General features: G+C 38.3%; 1 protein-coding gene across 2 annotated transcripts; it reads right to left on the bottom strand.

Moving 5' to 3' along the window:
• Positions 1–290: 290 nt before the first annotated feature.
• On the bottom strand, positions 291–19,382 carry TMF1 (TATA element modulatory factor 1). Of its 2 annotated transcripts, XM_072876431.1 has the most exons (17): positions 19,073–19,382; positions 15,615–16,855; positions 13,691–13,794; positions 12,766–12,892; positions 11,712–11,817; positions 10,919–11,061; positions 10,185–10,351; positions 9,852–10,008; positions 9,270–9,362; positions 8,510–8,666; positions 7,560–7,752; positions 7,166–7,235; positions 6,990–7,082; positions 5,800–5,910; positions 4,999–5,145; positions 4,395–4,520; positions 291–3,475 (listed from the first exon to the last, which is right to left on the bottom strand). In XM_072876431.1, the coding sequence occupies exons 1-17, from the start codon at positions 19,212–19,214 to the stop codon at positions 3,332–3,334; spliced, it is 3,321 nt and encodes a 1,106-aa protein (XP_072732532.1). In that variant the 5' UTR covers positions 19,215–19,382; the 3' UTR covers positions 291–3,331. The 2 variants fall into 2 exon arrangements, with proteins under 2 accessions (XP_072732532.1, XP_072732533.1); XM_072876432.1 differs by lacking the exons at positions 12,766–12,892; positions 13,691–13,794.
• Positions 19,383–19,541: the final 159 nt, after the last annotated feature.

Genomic DNA, 19,541 nt, shown 5'->3' with positions numbered 1-19,541 from the left:
TAGGGACACCGCCGAATCGCAAAGCCGTTCTACTCGAAGAAAAGAAGTTCGTCTAAATTTCACGTTATCTTTAATCCCATTACTGCAGTGCATTATAAATAAACCAGCCTCTTGTACCTAAATACCCATGACGCCACAAGATTTTAACTGGCATTTGTAATTCTAAATTCAAACTACATTTGATATATTCTAACTTTAGCAATATTTTCCTTTCCTACCACTAGGTTCATACACACCCACCCTCCACAAAACTATTTTTAAGTCTTTGAGAAAAGAGAACCAGAGCACACTCTTAGCACAAAATTTTATTTTACCCTGACCCATGCTTTTTACAGTTTATACACATTTTACAACTAGAAACCAAGGGTTCCAATTTCACCGTGCGATAGCCCATTTCATTTCATATTCAGGACCATTGTAGCCCTTAGTAGAACATACGTACGTAACTTGCAACAAACTTGTAGCAGGACAAAAAAAATCAATAGAACCCTCTCTCTCATGTATGGATGCCTAGGATCTTGAACATCATCTCCTGCCTTGATAAAGGATGCAACGCAACACCCAGAGAAGCAAGTACCAGCGTAGCCTGTCCCCCTCCAAACCCACCTACGCTAGCGGAGGCCTTTCCGTTACCTTCCATAGACGAAGAAATAAGCCCCCTCAGTATACTCTGAGTAAGCCTTTAAATAGCATTTCTTCATACTTGCATATGCAGTGAAAATGAGGCATATAAATTAGTTGCTTTTGGAAGGAATATTCTGAAATAATAAATTTAAACAGAAGTGGACATTAGTATTCTTGACCTAAGCCCTTTCATTTTGCATGTTACTTTTCTAGGCAATCTCAGTAAAAGCAATGAACTAAAGGTGTCCTCTTAACGTTTCTTCAAAACAAGCATACAAGATTTGTATCGAAGATGACCAAACCAGAATACTTTAAAGTCTGTGTTACCTTCCAACAGCCACTTTGTTTTCTAAGGCTTTGATGATTAAGACACAATAGGCCATCTGATTCTCATGTGATAGTACAGGTTGCACTAAATGGGAATAAAGAATCCTAAAATAGTCAGTACAAATATTTACATCTACTTTTGTAAAATTTAAAAATCCAACACTCTGACGATGCTTTTACACCTGAAACAGTTAATGCTGACTGCATGTTAAAATTCCCCATTTACCTAAGCTCTTCCTGAAAATCCAAGATAGTCTGAGACACACTCAAAACTGCACCTGTGTCAGCCCCTAAGGCATATCTACTCACACAGTACACAGGAAAAGTTACCTTCAAAAGCAATGGCAGCAATAGCTCCGCATAAAAGTTCAAAAGATTTCTTTTTTAATGAGGGCTACATTTGTCTACCAAGACTGTAAAAAAAGGTGAAAATCAGCAATTTATTGATTCACTGCAGTAGATAAAAGCTGAATAGAATTTCTAATCTTTGACTATCATAAAAAGTTGTTTTCTTTTTTTAAGAAAATGCTGAACTAACATTTGCACATCATAATTCTAACAGCAAATCAGTAAGTTCCAACAAGTGCTTTTATATGGAGTGGGGGGGGGGGGTTTGGGGGGTGGGGTGGGGGGGGTGGTTTTTGTTGGTTTTTTTTGAAACTTAGCAACCAATCATGTTTCAATATGAAGGCAAAGTGTTAAATTCTGACTTTTTTTAGAAGAACAATGGTTTCACCTTCGTTTCCAAAACTGAAACTAAGACAGTAAGAGGGTAGTTCCTTCCCACCTCCTCGGGGGGGGGGGGGGGGGAAGTCTTTTATTTCATTAAAGCAGCTAAAGTTTCTATGACAGATGGGGAGTTAAGACAAATGTTAGTGTTCTTGCTCTATGGCTTTATTGAAATCCTCAGAACAACTGCCTGAATCTCAAACTGAACTAGGCTTTTCCACAAACATACCCTTGCCTGTGTAACTTCAGCAACTAACTGTTCTCCCAACGAGGAATAAATCCCTAACACCCGTAGAAAAGTCATATTACTGAGATGCTTTTCTCCAGAAGCAATTCCTCATCATTCACATCCTTTGTCTCTCTCAGGCCACTGAATATACAAGCGGGAAGAGTTCTCTAATTCAAATTACAACGCGCACAGATGTGAAAAAACCTCTCACAATAGAGGCAATGGTATGATAAGCAAAGAATTTCAACTGCCAAGTATTTCACATAAGTACCTATCACTGCTACAGTTCCGAGATGTAGCAAAATATTTGCTGTCTGGAATGCAGAGAGGAAGACGCAAGCATCTACCCCCCCGATTCTCAGCATTCCCAAGGGTCCAATTCAAACGTTTCCTCTGACATTACCAAAAATGCAGCTCAACTTCAAGCCACATGGATGCTATTTGACCAATACCTTGCTTAAGGAATGTCATGAGAAGTACTTCGCAGCCACTGGAGACTTGCTTGAACTATATTCAGTCACAGTATAATTTTGCAAAAAGTCTAACCCTTGCTACTCGTGTACAAGAAACCATGAGAGCAGCAGCAATTAATTAAAAAAAAAAAAATTTCTGCATTCTTCTGAACTGTTTTAGCTACTCTTAAAAATCAGCATCCAAATCTAGAACAAATATCGAATAGTTCAGATTTCTGGTGTTAAAAGTTAAATGGATTTAGAATTACAAGCAGAGCTGCTGTCTCTAGACAGCTCATGAGGCAACGCAAGCAATATAAAAGATGAAGCTGTAATTTATAAAGTCTCAGCTGAGTCTCACACTCTGCTTGGAGGACTTAGTGTAAAACAGTCAGACAAATCTGATTTGTCTAAGAATAGAGAATTATCATCCTAACATGTTCAGATGTGGCAAGTACGAGATTCTCCTGTCATAAAAATATCCGCCAATTATGCTTCAGCTAGCAAGCCACTGCTATTTTGTTACCAAAAATTTACTGATGAGATTCTAGAAAAACTCATATTAAGAACACTTAAAAAAGACTTCTAATGCCCTTTTCATAGATACACAGAGTTTATGAACCCAGGGCTGCTTTAGTAAAACTCATGCCTTCCAGTGCTGGTCTCGCAAGGTAACAATCATCATTTCTGCTACTGTTTACAAGTAAAATGGTCCACCATTCAGCAAAAACTTAAATAAAGGGATGACTGAGAAAAAAAATTTAAATATTGCACAAATAATTTAACTGCAGACAGTACAAGACACTTAAAGCATTGATTTTTTTTGTCAACATATGAACTCTATTATATAGTCACACTTTCTATAATACAGGTGTTTTGGTTTTTTTTACAAGACATTTAAATTCAGCATTTACATAAACAATTATCTTTACAATCTGTTATCACATAATGTTAAGAGTTCCAGCAGGAATTAATTTTGTCTTTGTTTTAAAAGTTCATCTATCTGAGTCTTGTACATGCTTTTCACATCTTCAAGATCCAGTCGTAGCTCTTCAGCTTCCTCTGCTTTCTCTCCATACATCTGAAGAATTGTATTGTATCTTTGATCCAAATCCTGCAAGGGCACGTAGTTCGTTATCCGACTGTTTCTCAACTTAAAAAAAGTTGCTGCTAGGATAGTGTTTTACACTACTAGGGAACGTAAGAGTAGCATTATTTTATCGAAGTATAACTACTTTACAATAAAGCACATAGTAAACTCTTCAAAAATACTTTATGCTTTGACTCTCTGAATATGGCTAGATTTATAGTCTAGATATAAAAGGAAGATATTCCAAAGACAAAGATCCTTGACTACAAAGAATTAGTGCTGGTTTCGGAGGACATACTGAAGCACCTTGAAGTTCCAACTGCTATAAGCATTAAAAACCAGTTAGCAAACGGCACTAAGTTTCACTACAGGAATGACCATAGTTTGTGAAATGTTTCATCGGGAAATTTAACATTCCGCATTTAAAGAACAATGATAATTTCCAAAATTATTCCAAAACGATTTCCAATATTTGAATTTAAGTTCTTAAACATCAGAGGGTTAAAATATTTGTCCTATTACCTCACTCATTCAGCTTCTGCTTCAAACTCTCATAAATCCATGCTATTTATCAAAACACCCCCTCCTCTAAAAAGACTACTTCCAGACAAGTGTCTTAAAGGAGAGAAACAAAAAAATGTTCTCTCCCTGGTTTAGCATGCAATCTTAAACACAGCACACATTTCTAACAACTGCATTTTGAAGTGACTACCTAGTTGTGGAGTAGGCATTTTCAGATACTACTATACCAAAAAAAAACCCCCAAAAAAACAAACAAAAAAAACCCCACCAAAAAAACCCCACACCAAAACCCAAAAAACCAGGCTCTTCAGTCAGTTATGATTAGGGACAGACTTGAATATAGTTGTAAATTGATAGGGGTATTCCTAAAAAACCCAAATATGTCAATTTTACATCAGATTTACAGCAGAAATACACTTACCTTTAACTGTGCACGTAATTTTGGTATTTCCTTCACTTTTTCTTCAAGTTCATCATTTTGATTTGTTAATTTAACCAGTTCTTCTGCCATTATTGATCGAGTTTTCTCAAGGTTTCCAATTTCCAGCTAAGGTAAATACTTTTAACAATTAGGAGGAGGAAAGAATTTACCATATTTATAAAACACTGTATCAAAATATTTTGATACAGTAATTAAGGCTTTTTCTTAAGCCAGACTATGAAACAGCACACCCTGGAAGCACTCTCACTTTCTTCTCAAATCTGATCAACGGTTTGCTTTTTTTCTTTTTCAGATAGACAAGTTCAGTTTTCTGGATAGGTCCTTGCCAAAACAAAAAAGGAAGCAACAAATCCTTCTCATGCATTTCCCTACACATACCTCCAGTAGCTATCCTGGTTAATAGAATTGTCGCGAAAGGGGAAGAGTGAATGCACTCCGCTGTAAAGAGAGGGACTGAGCTTTCTGAATATAAAATTGATTGCATATATTTTCTATTGAATATAAAATTTGAATATCATATTGATTGCAATACTATTTACACTTATAAATGCTGTGTTTGGTTATATAACATTAACTACAGTACCTGTAGATGTGAAATCTCTCCTTCTCTTAGTTTTAGCTGTGATTGAAGGTTTTCAATTATACTTGAACCTGCTCCCATCCTTATAGCATCATAAAGATTGCTCCCACTAGTAGCTATTGGCCCAAATGAGTGATCATGAGGATCATCCTACAAACAAAAGGTTACAATAGCTTAAAATTAGACAAAAATGTGCACCCTTTGGAATCTTCCCTCTCCCAAAGTATTATTTCATTTAAGATTTAAAATGATACTGTTACTAGGCAAGCAATGACATGCTTAAAGTTTGTTTTTAAAACAAAAGCTTAAGGTAAAAAGGTACAATTTGAGATAGCTCCTTACTGGCAAGTTCTCATGTCACCTATACAACTGTCATTTAACTTGGACATCAATAACCGTATCCATAGGAAAGCAGCAGAAGCAGCAGACTTCACACAGACCACAACAGTCAATGATACTGCCTAGGGAGCAGGGTTGTGCCCCAAACCAGGACTGCTGGTAAAAATAAATCAATTTATTTGACTCCTACTAGTGTTATTCTTCTAGATGAAATTAGACATGTGAACTCAGCACCAATACATGTATATATTACTGTGCCATAAAAGTTGTAGTTTCACGCTGTGTTCCACAGATGTTTTACAATCACAGACATCTTGTAAGCAGGTTTTAAGACGTTTCTGGATAGGAATTACCTTGTCTAAGGCCAATATACTCTTGAAGAGTCATTTTCTACATTAATAAAAGTTCTTGAAGAGGAAAAAAAGCAGTCTGTCAAAAAAAGCCAATATAACTGATGTATGATACCTGTGAGAGGAAAGATGTCTGAAGACCTGCCATGTCAACTCCACTTATGGAACTAGAGCGTGACATAGTTGGAGTACTTGAAACAGTTTCAACCGTAAATGACTTCCGATCCTTAAAAAAAAAAAAACAACAAACCCCCCACACACACACACATCATCACCAGTTAGAGAAAAAAGAGTTTACAAGATAGTGAAAGGCAGATTCTGTAAAGAACAGACTGCCCTTTTCCACCACCAACTATAGAACATAATGTTACAGATAACCTTTCCTCTTCCCCCATCCCTAAAACATATGAAAGTTCAACAATGAAGAATTGCTGAGCTACTAACACTTCTAGCCTACGTTCAAATCCTCAGACTTTTCAGGAAACAAAGACAGAAATTCCAAATTACACCAAAATAATTTCTCTTTCAAGTAGCCAAGGGAGATTCAGAGGCAGTTTTGTATGCCCAAACGTATGAAAGGAAGAATATCCTAAACCCAGAAGTAGTATGTCTCTTTTTAGAATGCATGTTAGCACTTTTTTTAATAAAGTATATGAATGCAATTCTGATATTTCTCACATGCTAATACCTTACATTGACATACCTTCCAAACAGAATAACCTCCTTTTACAGGCAGCATCTGAAAGTATGCTAGCCTCTGAAGGATAAAGCACTTAGATTTTAGAACTGAAGATGGTAAGAAAACAGTAATAGAAACAGTTTTACTTGAATATCAACTGCTAATTAGCAGTAACAAAGTTACTGACTATCGAGGACTATTCTGTGACTTGTGACTTAAGCTGGAAAGCATGTGGTACATTACACACAGTCATGTGAAACGCAAAACAGGAATTCCGTGGAAGCAATGCTAGTAATCTAAGCAAAGAAAACAAGTAGCTTCAGAAGAACAAGAATCCAAGAGCATTCAAAAAAATCAGAAGATTAAACCAATCATTATCCATATTTTATCTCTTCTCAGGTTAAACAGACTATTACTCTAGACTCGTTTCAGCGAGTATCGCACAAGCACTGGAAATGAAAGACAGTCACAATAAAGAAAAAGCCAAGTCCCTAATGCCTAGGCTGACAGTAAATACTGTACTGCTCTAAGTCCATGTTGTTGCTTGTGACAGTTTCAGGTTCTAGATATCTACTAAAATAATGATAGCATCAATAAGACTGAACAGAAGCGTTAGGTTTTGGTACCTTCTCCTTTGCTGCTTCTTGCACGAAAATTGCTTTCTTTCTTTCCTGTTCGACTTTCATCTTCTCCATTTCTAACTGAGTAGCTAGCAGCGTCTACAAAAATAAATACAGGTTGTTAAACTCCTGCTAGCTCAGACTTCAACAATAACATAGATTAAAGCTGAAATAGGCAATACCTTTTCTTTCTTTGCGTCTTCCAAGGTTTTTGCATACTCATCTTTGAGTCCTTCTAGTTCAACCTCATACCTACATTGAGGAAAGAAAGAGGTAGAGAAAGTCAGTAAATAAGTATTCTGTGTTTACTTTAGTTTCATATACTTTCAAAACAAGCACAGCTTCAAGGCTTTAAAACGTTATGAAAGTAACAATCTTCAGCATGAAACAAAATATCCTTAAGAAGCTGGGCAACTTTATCAATAGCTGTCATCATTTGCACAGTCATATCAACACTCAAAAGAATCAAGTCTTCCAACTTGCAAAGAGATCTGCTGCAGATGGTTATGTAAGAGAGAGCTTACTCCGTTTCACTACAATTTTAAAGAGACACTGTTAAGCAAACATGCAACTCACCTGCTGTTTTCATTTTCCATTTTCTTCAATCTGTTTCTCTCCACTTCTAGCTGAGCCTGAAGGCGTGTATTTTCTTGCCTTAAAAGACTATTCTGAGATTCAGTAGAAGACATCTGAATTTTATTAGAAAGAAGTTCTTCTGTAGCAGCCCGTTCTCTCTCAGCAGCTGCTGCTAGAAGAGTCTGAGACTCACCTAATATTAAGTAAAGAAAAACACGGAATTTAACTTTTTTGATCAAATATCTACAATATGGGCCAATTATTTAAGCATCAAAGCGGAATTTGATGTTTTTTTAGATTAAACTAATTTTTCTTAAATAAAAAATAAAAAAAATTCCCCAGAACTGTTTTTTGTTGTAAAAGAAATTAAATATTTTCCACCATACAGATAGAGGAACAAAGCCATGCAGAACAAAGAGACTTCATACTCTTTTCAGAATGCAATATACAACTACAGATTGCCTCCAGAAAATAAGTCATTTCTCTGGGTCCACCTTTGAGCATTTTATGCATTTTTCATTGAAAATAATAGATTCCTACTGTATCAACAAATATATGTCTCATTACCTATGCAGTTAGGTAAGTAAATGACTCAAACCTTTACAATACAGAATCTAAGCACCAGGCTTGACAACTGAAAATGCTGGTGTACTTCCGGTGTCTCAATGTCCATCCTTCCTTTACATGCTGTAAGGACATGTACACCTCAACACATCTATCTTACAATCTTATGTTACACTGTGTTTTAAAGAGAATCAGTGAATTACCTGTCCAAGAACCTTGGCAGAATACCCCACATATCGCTTCCTTACAGAAAAGCATTTTGTGCTCATCTCTTCTGACCCACCATCTACCCTTTGGGCAAGTGTCAAGCCCTTTTCATTTACCTTCAGCCATCTCACATCTTCATCAAGACCCTGACAGTTCAGTAAAAGCTAAAAACATCTTACCAAGTCTGTCAGAAAGGTTCTTCTCCAATTTTTCCCACGCAGAGGTCTGTGCTCCCAGTGTGGCTTGCAGATTTTCTATCTGCCGGAGAAGTGGCCGTGTAGCAGATGTAACACTTTGACTTAGTTCTTGGTTCCGGCTCTCTGCTTCTTGGAGTCTCTGAAATCACAAACAATTAAGCTTTAAAATCATATGATGGATTAAAAGATTAATACAGAATTCAACTAAACATGTAGCAGTTGCTTTACATTCTAAAATTCGTATGTTCAGACTCACAGTAAAGTGTAAAATTTCAAGATAGAAGCCTAACACTTTCAGACACATGATAGAGCAACAGCCCAGAAATTTAGGTTTCAAGAGCCCTCTGGACATCACTTGAAACATTTTGGCAATGATCTATCTATCTTCTGGACAAGAAACAAGAAAAATATTCTTAAGCAGCAGCAAAAGAGTAATTTAGAACATATTTGCTAGCAATTTTAAAGGACTATTACAAACTTAATGGCTGTACTTTGTCTTATACTAAAAGGATAGCATTACATTTAAAAGGCATCATAAAAATTACTATTTTGTTTTCAATATGTGATTAAAAAAACACTTCCTTTAATACTTTTATTGTTGTTCTACACAGGACAAATACTGCAGGTAACCAGGAAAACAAAGCCTGGCTTCAGGCTGTTGATGTCATGCTAGCCTTTCATTTTCAGTTTTTAGAAGCTCTCCTTGCAGATACAAGTTGGCATCATCTATTTGCTATAGCACCTGTTGTAGTTCACCGATTTCCTGGCGTAAATAGTCTTCTTTTCTTGCTGCCTGCTGTTCTGCACGTTGCAGCGCTAGCCTCAGGTCTGCCACCTAAATAAACATGACATCATCACTAATCTCTTCCCAAAAGTTATAGTACCACCTATTCATTGCTACAGTCCTACACCATTTTTAAACAGTTAGACAGGGTATGTCTGTTTACAAGTTAAATGTCTAAGTTTTGCATGCACGCAAATAGTTACACTCATTTGTCACCAAAAATTTTGTCCAACTAAATTTCTTGCACTTTCCATCATGGTAAGAGCACTACAAACTTAACATAGAGCCTGTCAAAGTCTTTTTATTTAAACAAGTAAAATTAAAAGTATTTTTTAATAAAATTAAAATTTTAAAGCCTAGTACAACTACCACTGAAGACTGAACAAGTTCATAGAAAATAAATCCATTGCATATTTGCTAAGTACACAAAAATGAGTTCCACCTTAAATTGCACCTGGTCCATTATGCCAGATGCACACACCATTGGAGTACATTCCCTTTTTCAATGTAAAAGTTTTATTCACTGCATTTAAGACCCACTTGAATTGCCAAAGCTTCTTGTTGCTGTCGTGCCTCATCCTGGGCCTTCTCCAGAGCTAACCCAAGCTCTTCCTTCGCCTTCATTTCCCGACTTAGGGCTGCTTCTTGTGCCTCACTGTCCTTTGTAGCATTAGCTTTATGAAGATCTGCAAGTTCCCTGGGGGAAAAAAAAACAACAAAAAAACCCCAGCAATGCTTTTTACAGTTTATACAATGCCAATAGTGACTTTGCAAATAACTTTGTTATATGTTAACATTTCACAAGCATTGCACAAGAAATAGACACAGAAGCTGAATGTATGGTTGAAGATAGGCACACAAATATCTGCTTACTTGTATGCACTGTCAAGTGCTGCCTGGACACTTCTGTTCCGTTCTTCAAGGTCTTCCACTTCTGCCTGAAGTTTAGCAAGATCCTTTTCTTGTCGCTCTACAACACTGTTCAGTTGTTTAATGCTGTCTCGATGTTGCTTCTCAAGGTCTTCCTTGCCATCAAGCACCTATTAGAGTGCAAACAAGAAGCATGAGACCAATCCCAGTACATGGGGTAGACAACACCATCTGAGGACAATGACAACTGTGGCAACCAATTCAGGATGAAGTTACACAAAATTACTAAACCGAACTAACACTTCGCCAAAAGAGAAAGGTTTTTCTCCCCCATCTTCCCCGGAGGAGGGGGCTCTTCTTCACCATGGTTTCACATACTTCCTCATATGGGGTCACTGCTTGTAAGGTCTTGATTCACTCACTAACCGAGCGAAAAAAACTGCCCAAATTTTGCTGGTACAGGTCTTCCAACTAAAATGTAGCGTACTGAATTTAGTCAGCCCACCTGATAACCAGCAGTGCAAGTGCAAAGAAGCAGCTGGAAAGATACCTGACCACGGTTTTAAACTGCTGTGAGAACACACACAGAAATCACATCTCAGTGTTCCAATAATAGAAACTAGAGAAGTCTCCCAGAAAAGAAAAAAACATCCGTCTATCTGGAGCTTCCCCAAAAGGCTACTCTGCAGCTAATACAAAAAGCTTTTAAAAAAAAAAAACAACCCCAAATATTTCACCTGTTTTAAATGCTGCAACTCCTCTTCCAATTCCTTAATCTTTTTGTTCTGTTTTGTGTTAGTATTTTCTCTCTCTTTCTCTTTGGCTCTTAATTTCTTAATAATGTTGGAATTGTGCAGCTGCTGTTTGGAAAGCTTTTCTCCTGTGAAGAAAATGAACATAAAGGTATTGCATATTGCTGTTATTCTATGAACTTGCTCTATTCACACCTCCCCCTGCTCTTCAGTCCAGTCCTGTGAAAATAATAATCAAATATGTATAGAAACACTTACTCTTACATTTTTTTCATGCAATTTCTTACATTTTAAATCTACCTTATCCTGAGATGACCTTGCTACACTAAGCTATAGTGAGATAGGATAGACAGTAAAAGGCTTTGAAAGTAAAGCAAATGAGCTCATCATATGAGAAAAAAAAAGCCAAAATGGCCTGTTCATTTAGTAACTATATTCCAAAATTAAAAAGTAGTAAGGGAGACACTGTAGAAGTGCGTTGAACAATGCCCTAATTAGATTTCTGCTGAATGGAACATGGAGCATTGTACTGCACGCTGGTTTTATTTCACAGCACCTTTTCACGCATACTGCAGAAAGTACCCCTCTAGCCATCTGTATATTTGACTGACCCCTCCTGTTGCTCTTTGCTATTAACTAAATAGTTCAACTGTTCAGAAACATCTAACATGCTTCAAATGTTGTATTTTTTCCCACATAAAGAAAGGTCATATGTGAACGCAGTACGTTTCAAATTATTATACAAATTTTTACTATTAAAAAAAATTTTAATTCTCACCTTCCTCCATTAATCCTTTGATTTGCTCTTCTTTTTCTTTCAGTAATTCGGCAGTTTCATTGGTATTAAGTCTAGTAGCCAATTCTTCTTTAACAGTCTTTACTTCCTAAATAATAGGATAAAAAACTTAGGACCATTTATTAAAATATATTTAGGGAAAAAACGCACAGTAAGTTACACTGATCACCTTTTTCTTCTCCACTTCCTCTCAAAAGGCTTTCATTTGAAAACAATTTAGCTTGGAAGGGAACTCTGGAGATAATCTCATCAAATCAGATTGCTCCGAGCCTTATTCCATCAAGTTTTAAAAACCCCCAAGGACTGAGACTCCATAAATTCTCTGTACAATTTGTTCCAACTCCTCCTTCCATTTCACTTTCTATACTTTAAACTTTTGCAATATCGTAAAAACAAACTGTTATATTTACACACAGCCATCAGGTAATTTTTCTGTTTCAACTTACTACTGTGCCCACACAGTGACACATACAGTCACAAAAAAACTGTGAAAAATTTTTTTTTTCCAGTTACAGATTTGAGTTTGCTTTTTGCAGACTAGCAATAAGCTAGAGAAATGTAATGCTGTGATACCAGGTCAAGAACGTTTAAACTCCACAAACGGTTGCTGCAGACTTCTTTGCTCATTCCAAACCAATCCGTCATCAGTCCTTAATTTTCCTACCAGTTAATCCTCTAAAGAAGCCATTCCCATTCTTCACCACTTCCCCAGGCCATTCTTCTCCCTCACACCAATGCAAATGCATATATGGGTCCAAGGTAAATGAGAGCAGACGTTAAACCTTTTTTTTCCCAAACCAGACTAACTTTAACTTAAATGAGTTCCCTAACCTGGTTCACAACACGGCTGCAAGAATGCATGTGTCAACACAAGGAAATAACAAGCAGCCTGCAAGGCTAGAAATCAGCTTATACTAGTTACTAATACCGTGAGATAGCACCTGGCGGTCTCATGCTTTTCCCTAGCTTAAATTTTATGAATTTACCTGAAGAAATTTAATTAATAAAAATTAATTTCAATAAAAGGCCAAATTACCTTTTTAGCTGCATCTCTTTCTTTGCAGGCTAGCTGGAGCTTCTTTTCAGCATCTGCAATTCGCTGAGCAAACTCCTCTTTAAGAGATGAAAGGCTACTGCTCTCTTCTTTCATTCTAATCATTTCACTACATTTAAAATTAACATTTCAGAACAGTTGCACGGTTATGTGACATTCCAAGCAGTTTGCAACAGGTTGTCTCAAATGCTTTTAAAATGTGTTTTGGGTTTGTTAGAAGTATTAATCATTCATGTTAGAAGTACTAATCAAAGATCTTTATTAATTCAATAATTTACCCGTGAAAACAATGAAACCATAGTCTGTATCTTATACAGGGCAAATGATTAAATGTATTTTTAAGTTAAGGTCAATTTAGTCATTAAATAATACCTTTATATATTATCTGTAAATTTTTAAACTTGATATTTGATCAGTAAACTGGTAAATCCAACTTTTCTTTTTCTTTTAATTTTAACTGAAATAATGAATTCAGGTTTTTCCCTACAACCAGCCCTTCTACCACACTTTCACTGCCTACATTTTAGCCAGAAAATTACTTAGTAAATCAGGTTCATCCATCTGTATAAGAAGAGTCAGTCTCCCTTAATAGCTGAATCCAGTCTTATAACAAAGATCTTTATTAATAAACCAAGTCTGACTCTACACGTCTGTTTGTCACTCCTACTGCTTACTGAAAAATCTTTCACCAGCCTCTTCCCAAAAGAGATTTTGGCCCCAAGAAATAACGTGTCTTTAAAAAAATACCATCACAGCACATGCAATCGTTATTTCCACCTATCCCAAACAGTGCACATCCCTCGCAACCTTTGTTGCGACCAAGCTACTTGTTTTATGATATTGGCTACTGATTGTATTACATTAAAGTTATATTTACACCCACTACTATGTATATTTTCATACTTACTCTTTTAGGTTATCATAAGCTTCTTCCAGGCGTGCCTTTTCTTTACTAGTACTTAATAACTGTATTTCCCTCTTCTCCAGTTTCTCAGTTAATGAATCAATCATCTGGACAATGTTTTTACAGATAAAGATCAGATGAATGGGACAATTAAAACACAAGAGGGGCAGGCTTCCCCTTTCCCCCCACCATTCCCTCCCAACACTATTTAAAGCTGAACTTGTCAACGTTTTTAGGAATTTGAGGTAGAAGTCAGTGAAGATTACCATGTTTCTGCCACATTAATTTAGAACTAAGCAATATCTAAACACAAGACACCTGTTTTCTACGGGTGTAGAAATCCTACCAAGTAACCACACGTGGCTCAGCTAAGTTCCTCAACAAAATCATCAACAGTTATACTTAGTTATAAATGAAGTTTTTAAACAGAGCTGACAGCCTATAAAATTATAGCTAACATTAACCATTAACACTCCCAGTGCTCCTTATACCACTCATTACAGAATCACAGAGTAATTTACATTGGAAGGTCTCTTCTGTGAAACATTAGCACAAAACAGCAAAACAGCATCAGATGAGGGAAGCAAACTTCCAGGCAGGATCAAGAGCTCTTAGCTCACATCATCAAAATAATTTCTTAGTATCAGATTTTGGAAAGCTAAATATAGAGAAAAAACACAAACATACATACAAATATAAACAAATGCAACAGATTCTATAAATGTAGCTCAATATGGCCAATGAAAGGCAAAAATTGCTGTGGTTCATTATCACTATTTTCCATAATGTATAAACATTTAAGTTAGGAAAACTTATGGATAACAGTACATGGCTATGGAGTTCCCTAAAGAATTTACACTGACATTCTGTACAATTTACACAAACAAATGCTTTCCTTAAAACATAGATTACATTGGAGTTTTATGAACACCCATAAGCAACAGCTTTTCCCTTATTACTATCAGAAACAGCATCAGTATTGTAAACATGCCTACAGGGCAAGGCCATGGGTAGGGCCCATCTATGTTACATATTAGACACACAGACTATGAGCAAAGCAAAATGCAAAGAAACAGAGCAAAACAGAAGCTCGAAGGAGCTCAGAAATTAAAAACAAGACAGAAATTAAAAACCAGAATAGAGGGACAGGAAGGTGACAAAGGAAACGGAAAAAACATAGCACACACAATACACTGGTAGAACTGGACAAAACACTGCTTCAAAGCTCCAGTTTAGCCTTCCATACACTTGAGTATCCTACTTCACCACATTTCTAGTCATTTCATCTATTTAAACTAGCCATCCAAATTTATTTTCATCTATTCACTATCCATAACTAGGCTTATCTTCCTCATTAAAAAACGTTCTTTTTAAAAGTAAAGATTATTTCTGCTAAAACCAGACATTAATTTATCTAGTAAAAAGGACTTATTTACACTAACTACTACTATCCTCAAAGAACATGAATAACACTCCTGGAATGTAAACAAATTTTGACAGTTTGTGAGTCTGTGGAAAAAAACACTTGCAAAATATTCTCTTGATTATTGCTGAAATACTAAAGGCTTGTGGTTCCATAATTCAAATCAAAGTACCTCAAGGAATCTATCCCACCTTTCACAGAAAAAAAAAATTACACCAAAGAATTAAAATAACACATTTCACTTATCAAGGCTTCCCGTTTGCTAGCACTACTCACAATTCACAATAACAACAACTAGGTGGATTAGGTGAAACCCAAAACTATTTGACCAGAAATTGCACCAGTATTCTTCCACTGCAGAACACTGACAGTTTTCTACAAGGTAAGGCAGTTCAGCATCAATTAATTCATTCAAATAAGGTGAAGCTAATACCTATATAAGGAGATTACAGGAGTTTCATTTGTAATTAAAGGGTGTGTTTGCAAAAAATGTTTTACAGTTACCTTTTTAAGCTCTTGCTTTTCAGTGTCCTCTTCTAACAATTTTTCAACAGCATCCTGGCGCGGCTCAGTCTCCTCTTTCACAATCTGTTCTTCAACAGTTTGCACAGTAGCAACCAAAACATCTGGCTGCTCAGAATTAACAGGGGTCGCGCTTCTCCCACTCTCTTCCATCTCAGCTTCCTCAGCATGTAAAACAGGAGTGTCATTCAAGTTTTCAGATTTATTTTTCAGGGCATCAACTGTTTCTGTCTTTGGCGCAGAAGGACTGACAGCGACAGATGCTGAAGCAGAAGCCCTGCCTGATAACTCATCATCTGAATTTATTTCGCTTACACTTCTACTATCTAAAGACTGTACGCTAAATGAATCAATTCTTTCAAAAGCATCAGAGGAGCAGCAGCTCTCGGTCATTTTTTGAAAGTCATCTAAACGATTATAATCTGCACAGGCAGATGTAGATAAAAGCTGAAATGACGTTTGCATTAGATGAAGACTGGATTTTGAATCTGCAGCTTCTTGTCTTGAACTTACTGAGCTCTCACTTATTACACTCTCATGGTCCAGAACTTCAATATCACTAGTTGTGGATGTCCCCGAGGAGAAAGTGCTAATTGGAGGTGATGGTGTATTGCTTTGCCTGTCCTCAGTCTTTCGCTCCTTAGTTTCCAAACCCATGTCTTTTGTACCTGCATTAAGAGGCTGCGAAGTGCTACCCGATGCACCTCCCGTTCCATCCCCTCCTACACTGGATTTTTCATTAAGAGCATCTTCAGGTACTTCCAAATTTAGATCAGACACCTTTTTGTCAGTAACTTCATTTGTGCTTTCTTCAGGCTTGGTATTAGATTTAAGCACAGAATTCTCTTCTAATTTCTCCTCAGGAATATCAAGGTTTTTCAAGTCCACTAGGCCAGCTACAGAGGAATCCTTCACTTCTGCCTCTGTTGTCACTGGTGCTTCCAGCTGACTAGGGTGTTGAGACTCCTTTAAAGTGCTTTTCACCTCCTCTTTGGGTCGTTGTGATTTGGCTGGTGGTTTGGATACCACTGGACTTTTCTGTATACTCTGAACATCCGTCGGAGAGAGAAAGGCACTGAAGAAGTTTTCAGATTCATCTACTACCGTCCTCCTCACGGGCTTAGTGATTGCTGTTGGCGATATTGGCTGATTCTGTGGTTCGGTATTTGAACTTAAGCCCCAGGAAGATGCATCCCATCCTCCGCTTATAAGAGAATTTGTTCCTAAAACAATAAAAAAGAGATAGGCCAAGAACACTTAAAATGTATTATTTTTTAATATTTGTCTTTTTAGATGCAACAGTTCAGCAAAAATGTTTTCAATACCATATACTTTAAAGTGAATATTATACATGATCACAAACAGCATCATTTTTGTTACTACTTCCTTACAAAGCTTGGAACCGATTTTTAGACAAAGCAAAAGCACTTAAGGGAGACATGAAGTAATTCTAAGACTTAAGATGGACACAGACTTACGGTTACTCTAGAAAGTAGGAGTGCCTCAATGGAATCAACTTGCTCCCTCCCTTATTTAAGCAAAGGCAGAAAGAAACCACACACAAATTACGTACAGTAAATCCAAGAGTGAGAATTTCAGAAAGAAGATGGAGAGAAGTGTCTGGGAAAGGGAAACGAGCCCACGCAGCATTCTGAAAGCTATTAAGGGCAAGTCTGAAGCCTATTCAGACACAAAAAGCAAGCATTTCCTTTGGGAAGGGAACAAGGGAAAGGGGATGTGGCCTCCTGCTTCCTATAATAAGAGGAGGCTAGGCAAAACAATCTGAAAAAATGTAGTTTAAAAGTAGAGAATTATACAGATTACAAAAGGAAGAAACAATTACTGAGTCTTAAAAGTTATCTGCCAGTAGAACACAGACAAACACTTCACACACCATTACAGAATACAAGGAAAAAAAGCTTTAAATATTTGTAGAATTTACACTATAAGAAGGGTTCTTGCCCTTTCAGCTTGTGACAGGTTTCATATTTTTCCTCACACACCAAGCAACAGCCTGAAGCTGACAATACACATTGTCAGCAGCCCAGCTAAGATGATAGTGTTCTTCTTCTCCTGTGGGGAAATACTGAATTGATTAGTTCTGAAGCTGCCCTAAAACAAAGTTAACAGTAGTTACTATTATCATATTTCTTGCAGGTTTTCCATGACTCTTCAACAGCAAGGATAGTAAGAATTTCATCACCAAATTTCAATAGCATCCCAAGTAAGAAAGATAAATCCAAAAATAATATCCAATTTGATTCTGTACCTACAAACTTAACCTGGATAACATAACTATTTCACGCTACTTAAAAACAAGGTTACTTTATACAACAGTATCTATTATAATATTATAACTCAATGGTTTTTAAAGTAGACTACCACAACAATTTCTGTAATTTAAGACAACACTGGACTGAGTGACTGCCAAGCTCTTGCTCCCACAAAGGGACAAAGACATGCAAAACTGACCCTACGCTTTGCTGAGCAACCAACCTAGAAAACACTTTCAATTCTTACAGCTTTCAGAAATCTGACTCTGCTGTGGGTATACCTGGAAATAACCTCCTACTACAAACACATACAGTTCTTCCAGCTCTGGTTGCAGTAAGGAGATTGATTCCAGATTACTTAGTATCTCAGCCTTTTCTTTACTCATTCTTATCTTTAAGGTATTATGTATGGGAAAAAAGTTTCTAATGCGATGGCTCCTTTTTGCCCTTTCATTTCCAAACAGCAATTTAAAACTGACAATTCTTTCAGGTTCTACATTAGCACACGTACAAAGGAGACATTTCCTCATAACCAAGCCGTGACAATTTTTCCACCAACACATTCCTTTCAACAGATGTTGGAGGATTATGAACTTAACGCCACGACAAATGGAAACTTCACTTGGTTTATGCGGACCAGACTTTCAGCTCTTCCTGTCACAAAGAGCGAATCCATGCATGCCTCAGAAAGAACATAATTTCCCCTTCTTTATTAACTGAGCCGGATTTATCACCTATTAGTCCCTCGGCAAAAAAATAACACCTTGAGAAACACGGGTATGAAGCGCAGTGCCACCCATGCAACAAAAGCACGACAGCGGTGACAACGACCAGGTACTGTGCGTGCTGCTGAGCCTTCCTCAGCTTTCTGTCAGTGTTATCCCTCCCTCGCCTGTAAGAGGGCAACGAGAAGTACCGCAGGCGTTGCAGAACGGGCTTTGGACAGGGAGGGCCGCTTAAACCTCCCCGAGTGTAACCTTCCCCCCGCCGGGTTAAGGGGGAGAGACTGGGGACGGAGCGGAGGAGGAGTAGGGTGAAGGGAAGGCTCCGCCACGGCCAACCCCGCCGCAAGGGCCGGGCCGGAGGCCGTGAGGCGCGGCGGCTCAGCCCGCCCCACACGGGGGGCTGGGGGCACGGCGAGGGCCGCCCGCCGTCGCCCACGCTTACCGTCGCCGTAGTCGGGGATGACGGCGTCGTGCCAGGGGCTCTCCTCGGCCTGGATGTCCAGCACCCGGTCGATGGACTTCTGGGCCTGCGACAGCGCCTGCTTGGCGAAGCTGGACAGCTGCGAGGCGTTGAACCAGCTCATCCTCCGCGTCGCCCGGTCCCGCGCGGAGGCGGCGGCACCGGGCCACAAGCACAGAGGCGGGCGGGGAGCGACCCGCTCTCAGAGCCCGCTCCCCGGCGGCGGCGGCGGGGCCGGCGGCCTGGGGCTCGGCTCCGCGCGGAGGGGAGGGCGGCCCCGCGCCTGCGCGCCACCGGGCTCCACGTCGCAAACAAGGCCGCGCGCAGCCGCGCTCCGGCCCCCGGAGAGGCCAGGAGAGGCGGAGCGGGGCCGCCCGCCTCCGCACCGGCCAGGGCCGAGGGCCGGGCCCGGCTGGCACCGGCTGTCGCAACTCTTCCAGATTAGATGCTA

Source organism: Ciconia boyciana, chromosome 11, assembly GCF_034638445.1.
Source record: "Ciconia boyciana chromosome 11, ASM3463844v1, whole genome shotgun sequence".
Classification (NCBI taxonomy): Eukaryota; Metazoa; Chordata; class Aves; order Ciconiiformes; family Ciconiidae; genus Ciconia; species Ciconia boyciana.
The sequence above is the reverse complement of the archived record's forward strand: the minus strand, read 5'-3'. Positions and strand labels throughout refer to the sequence as shown.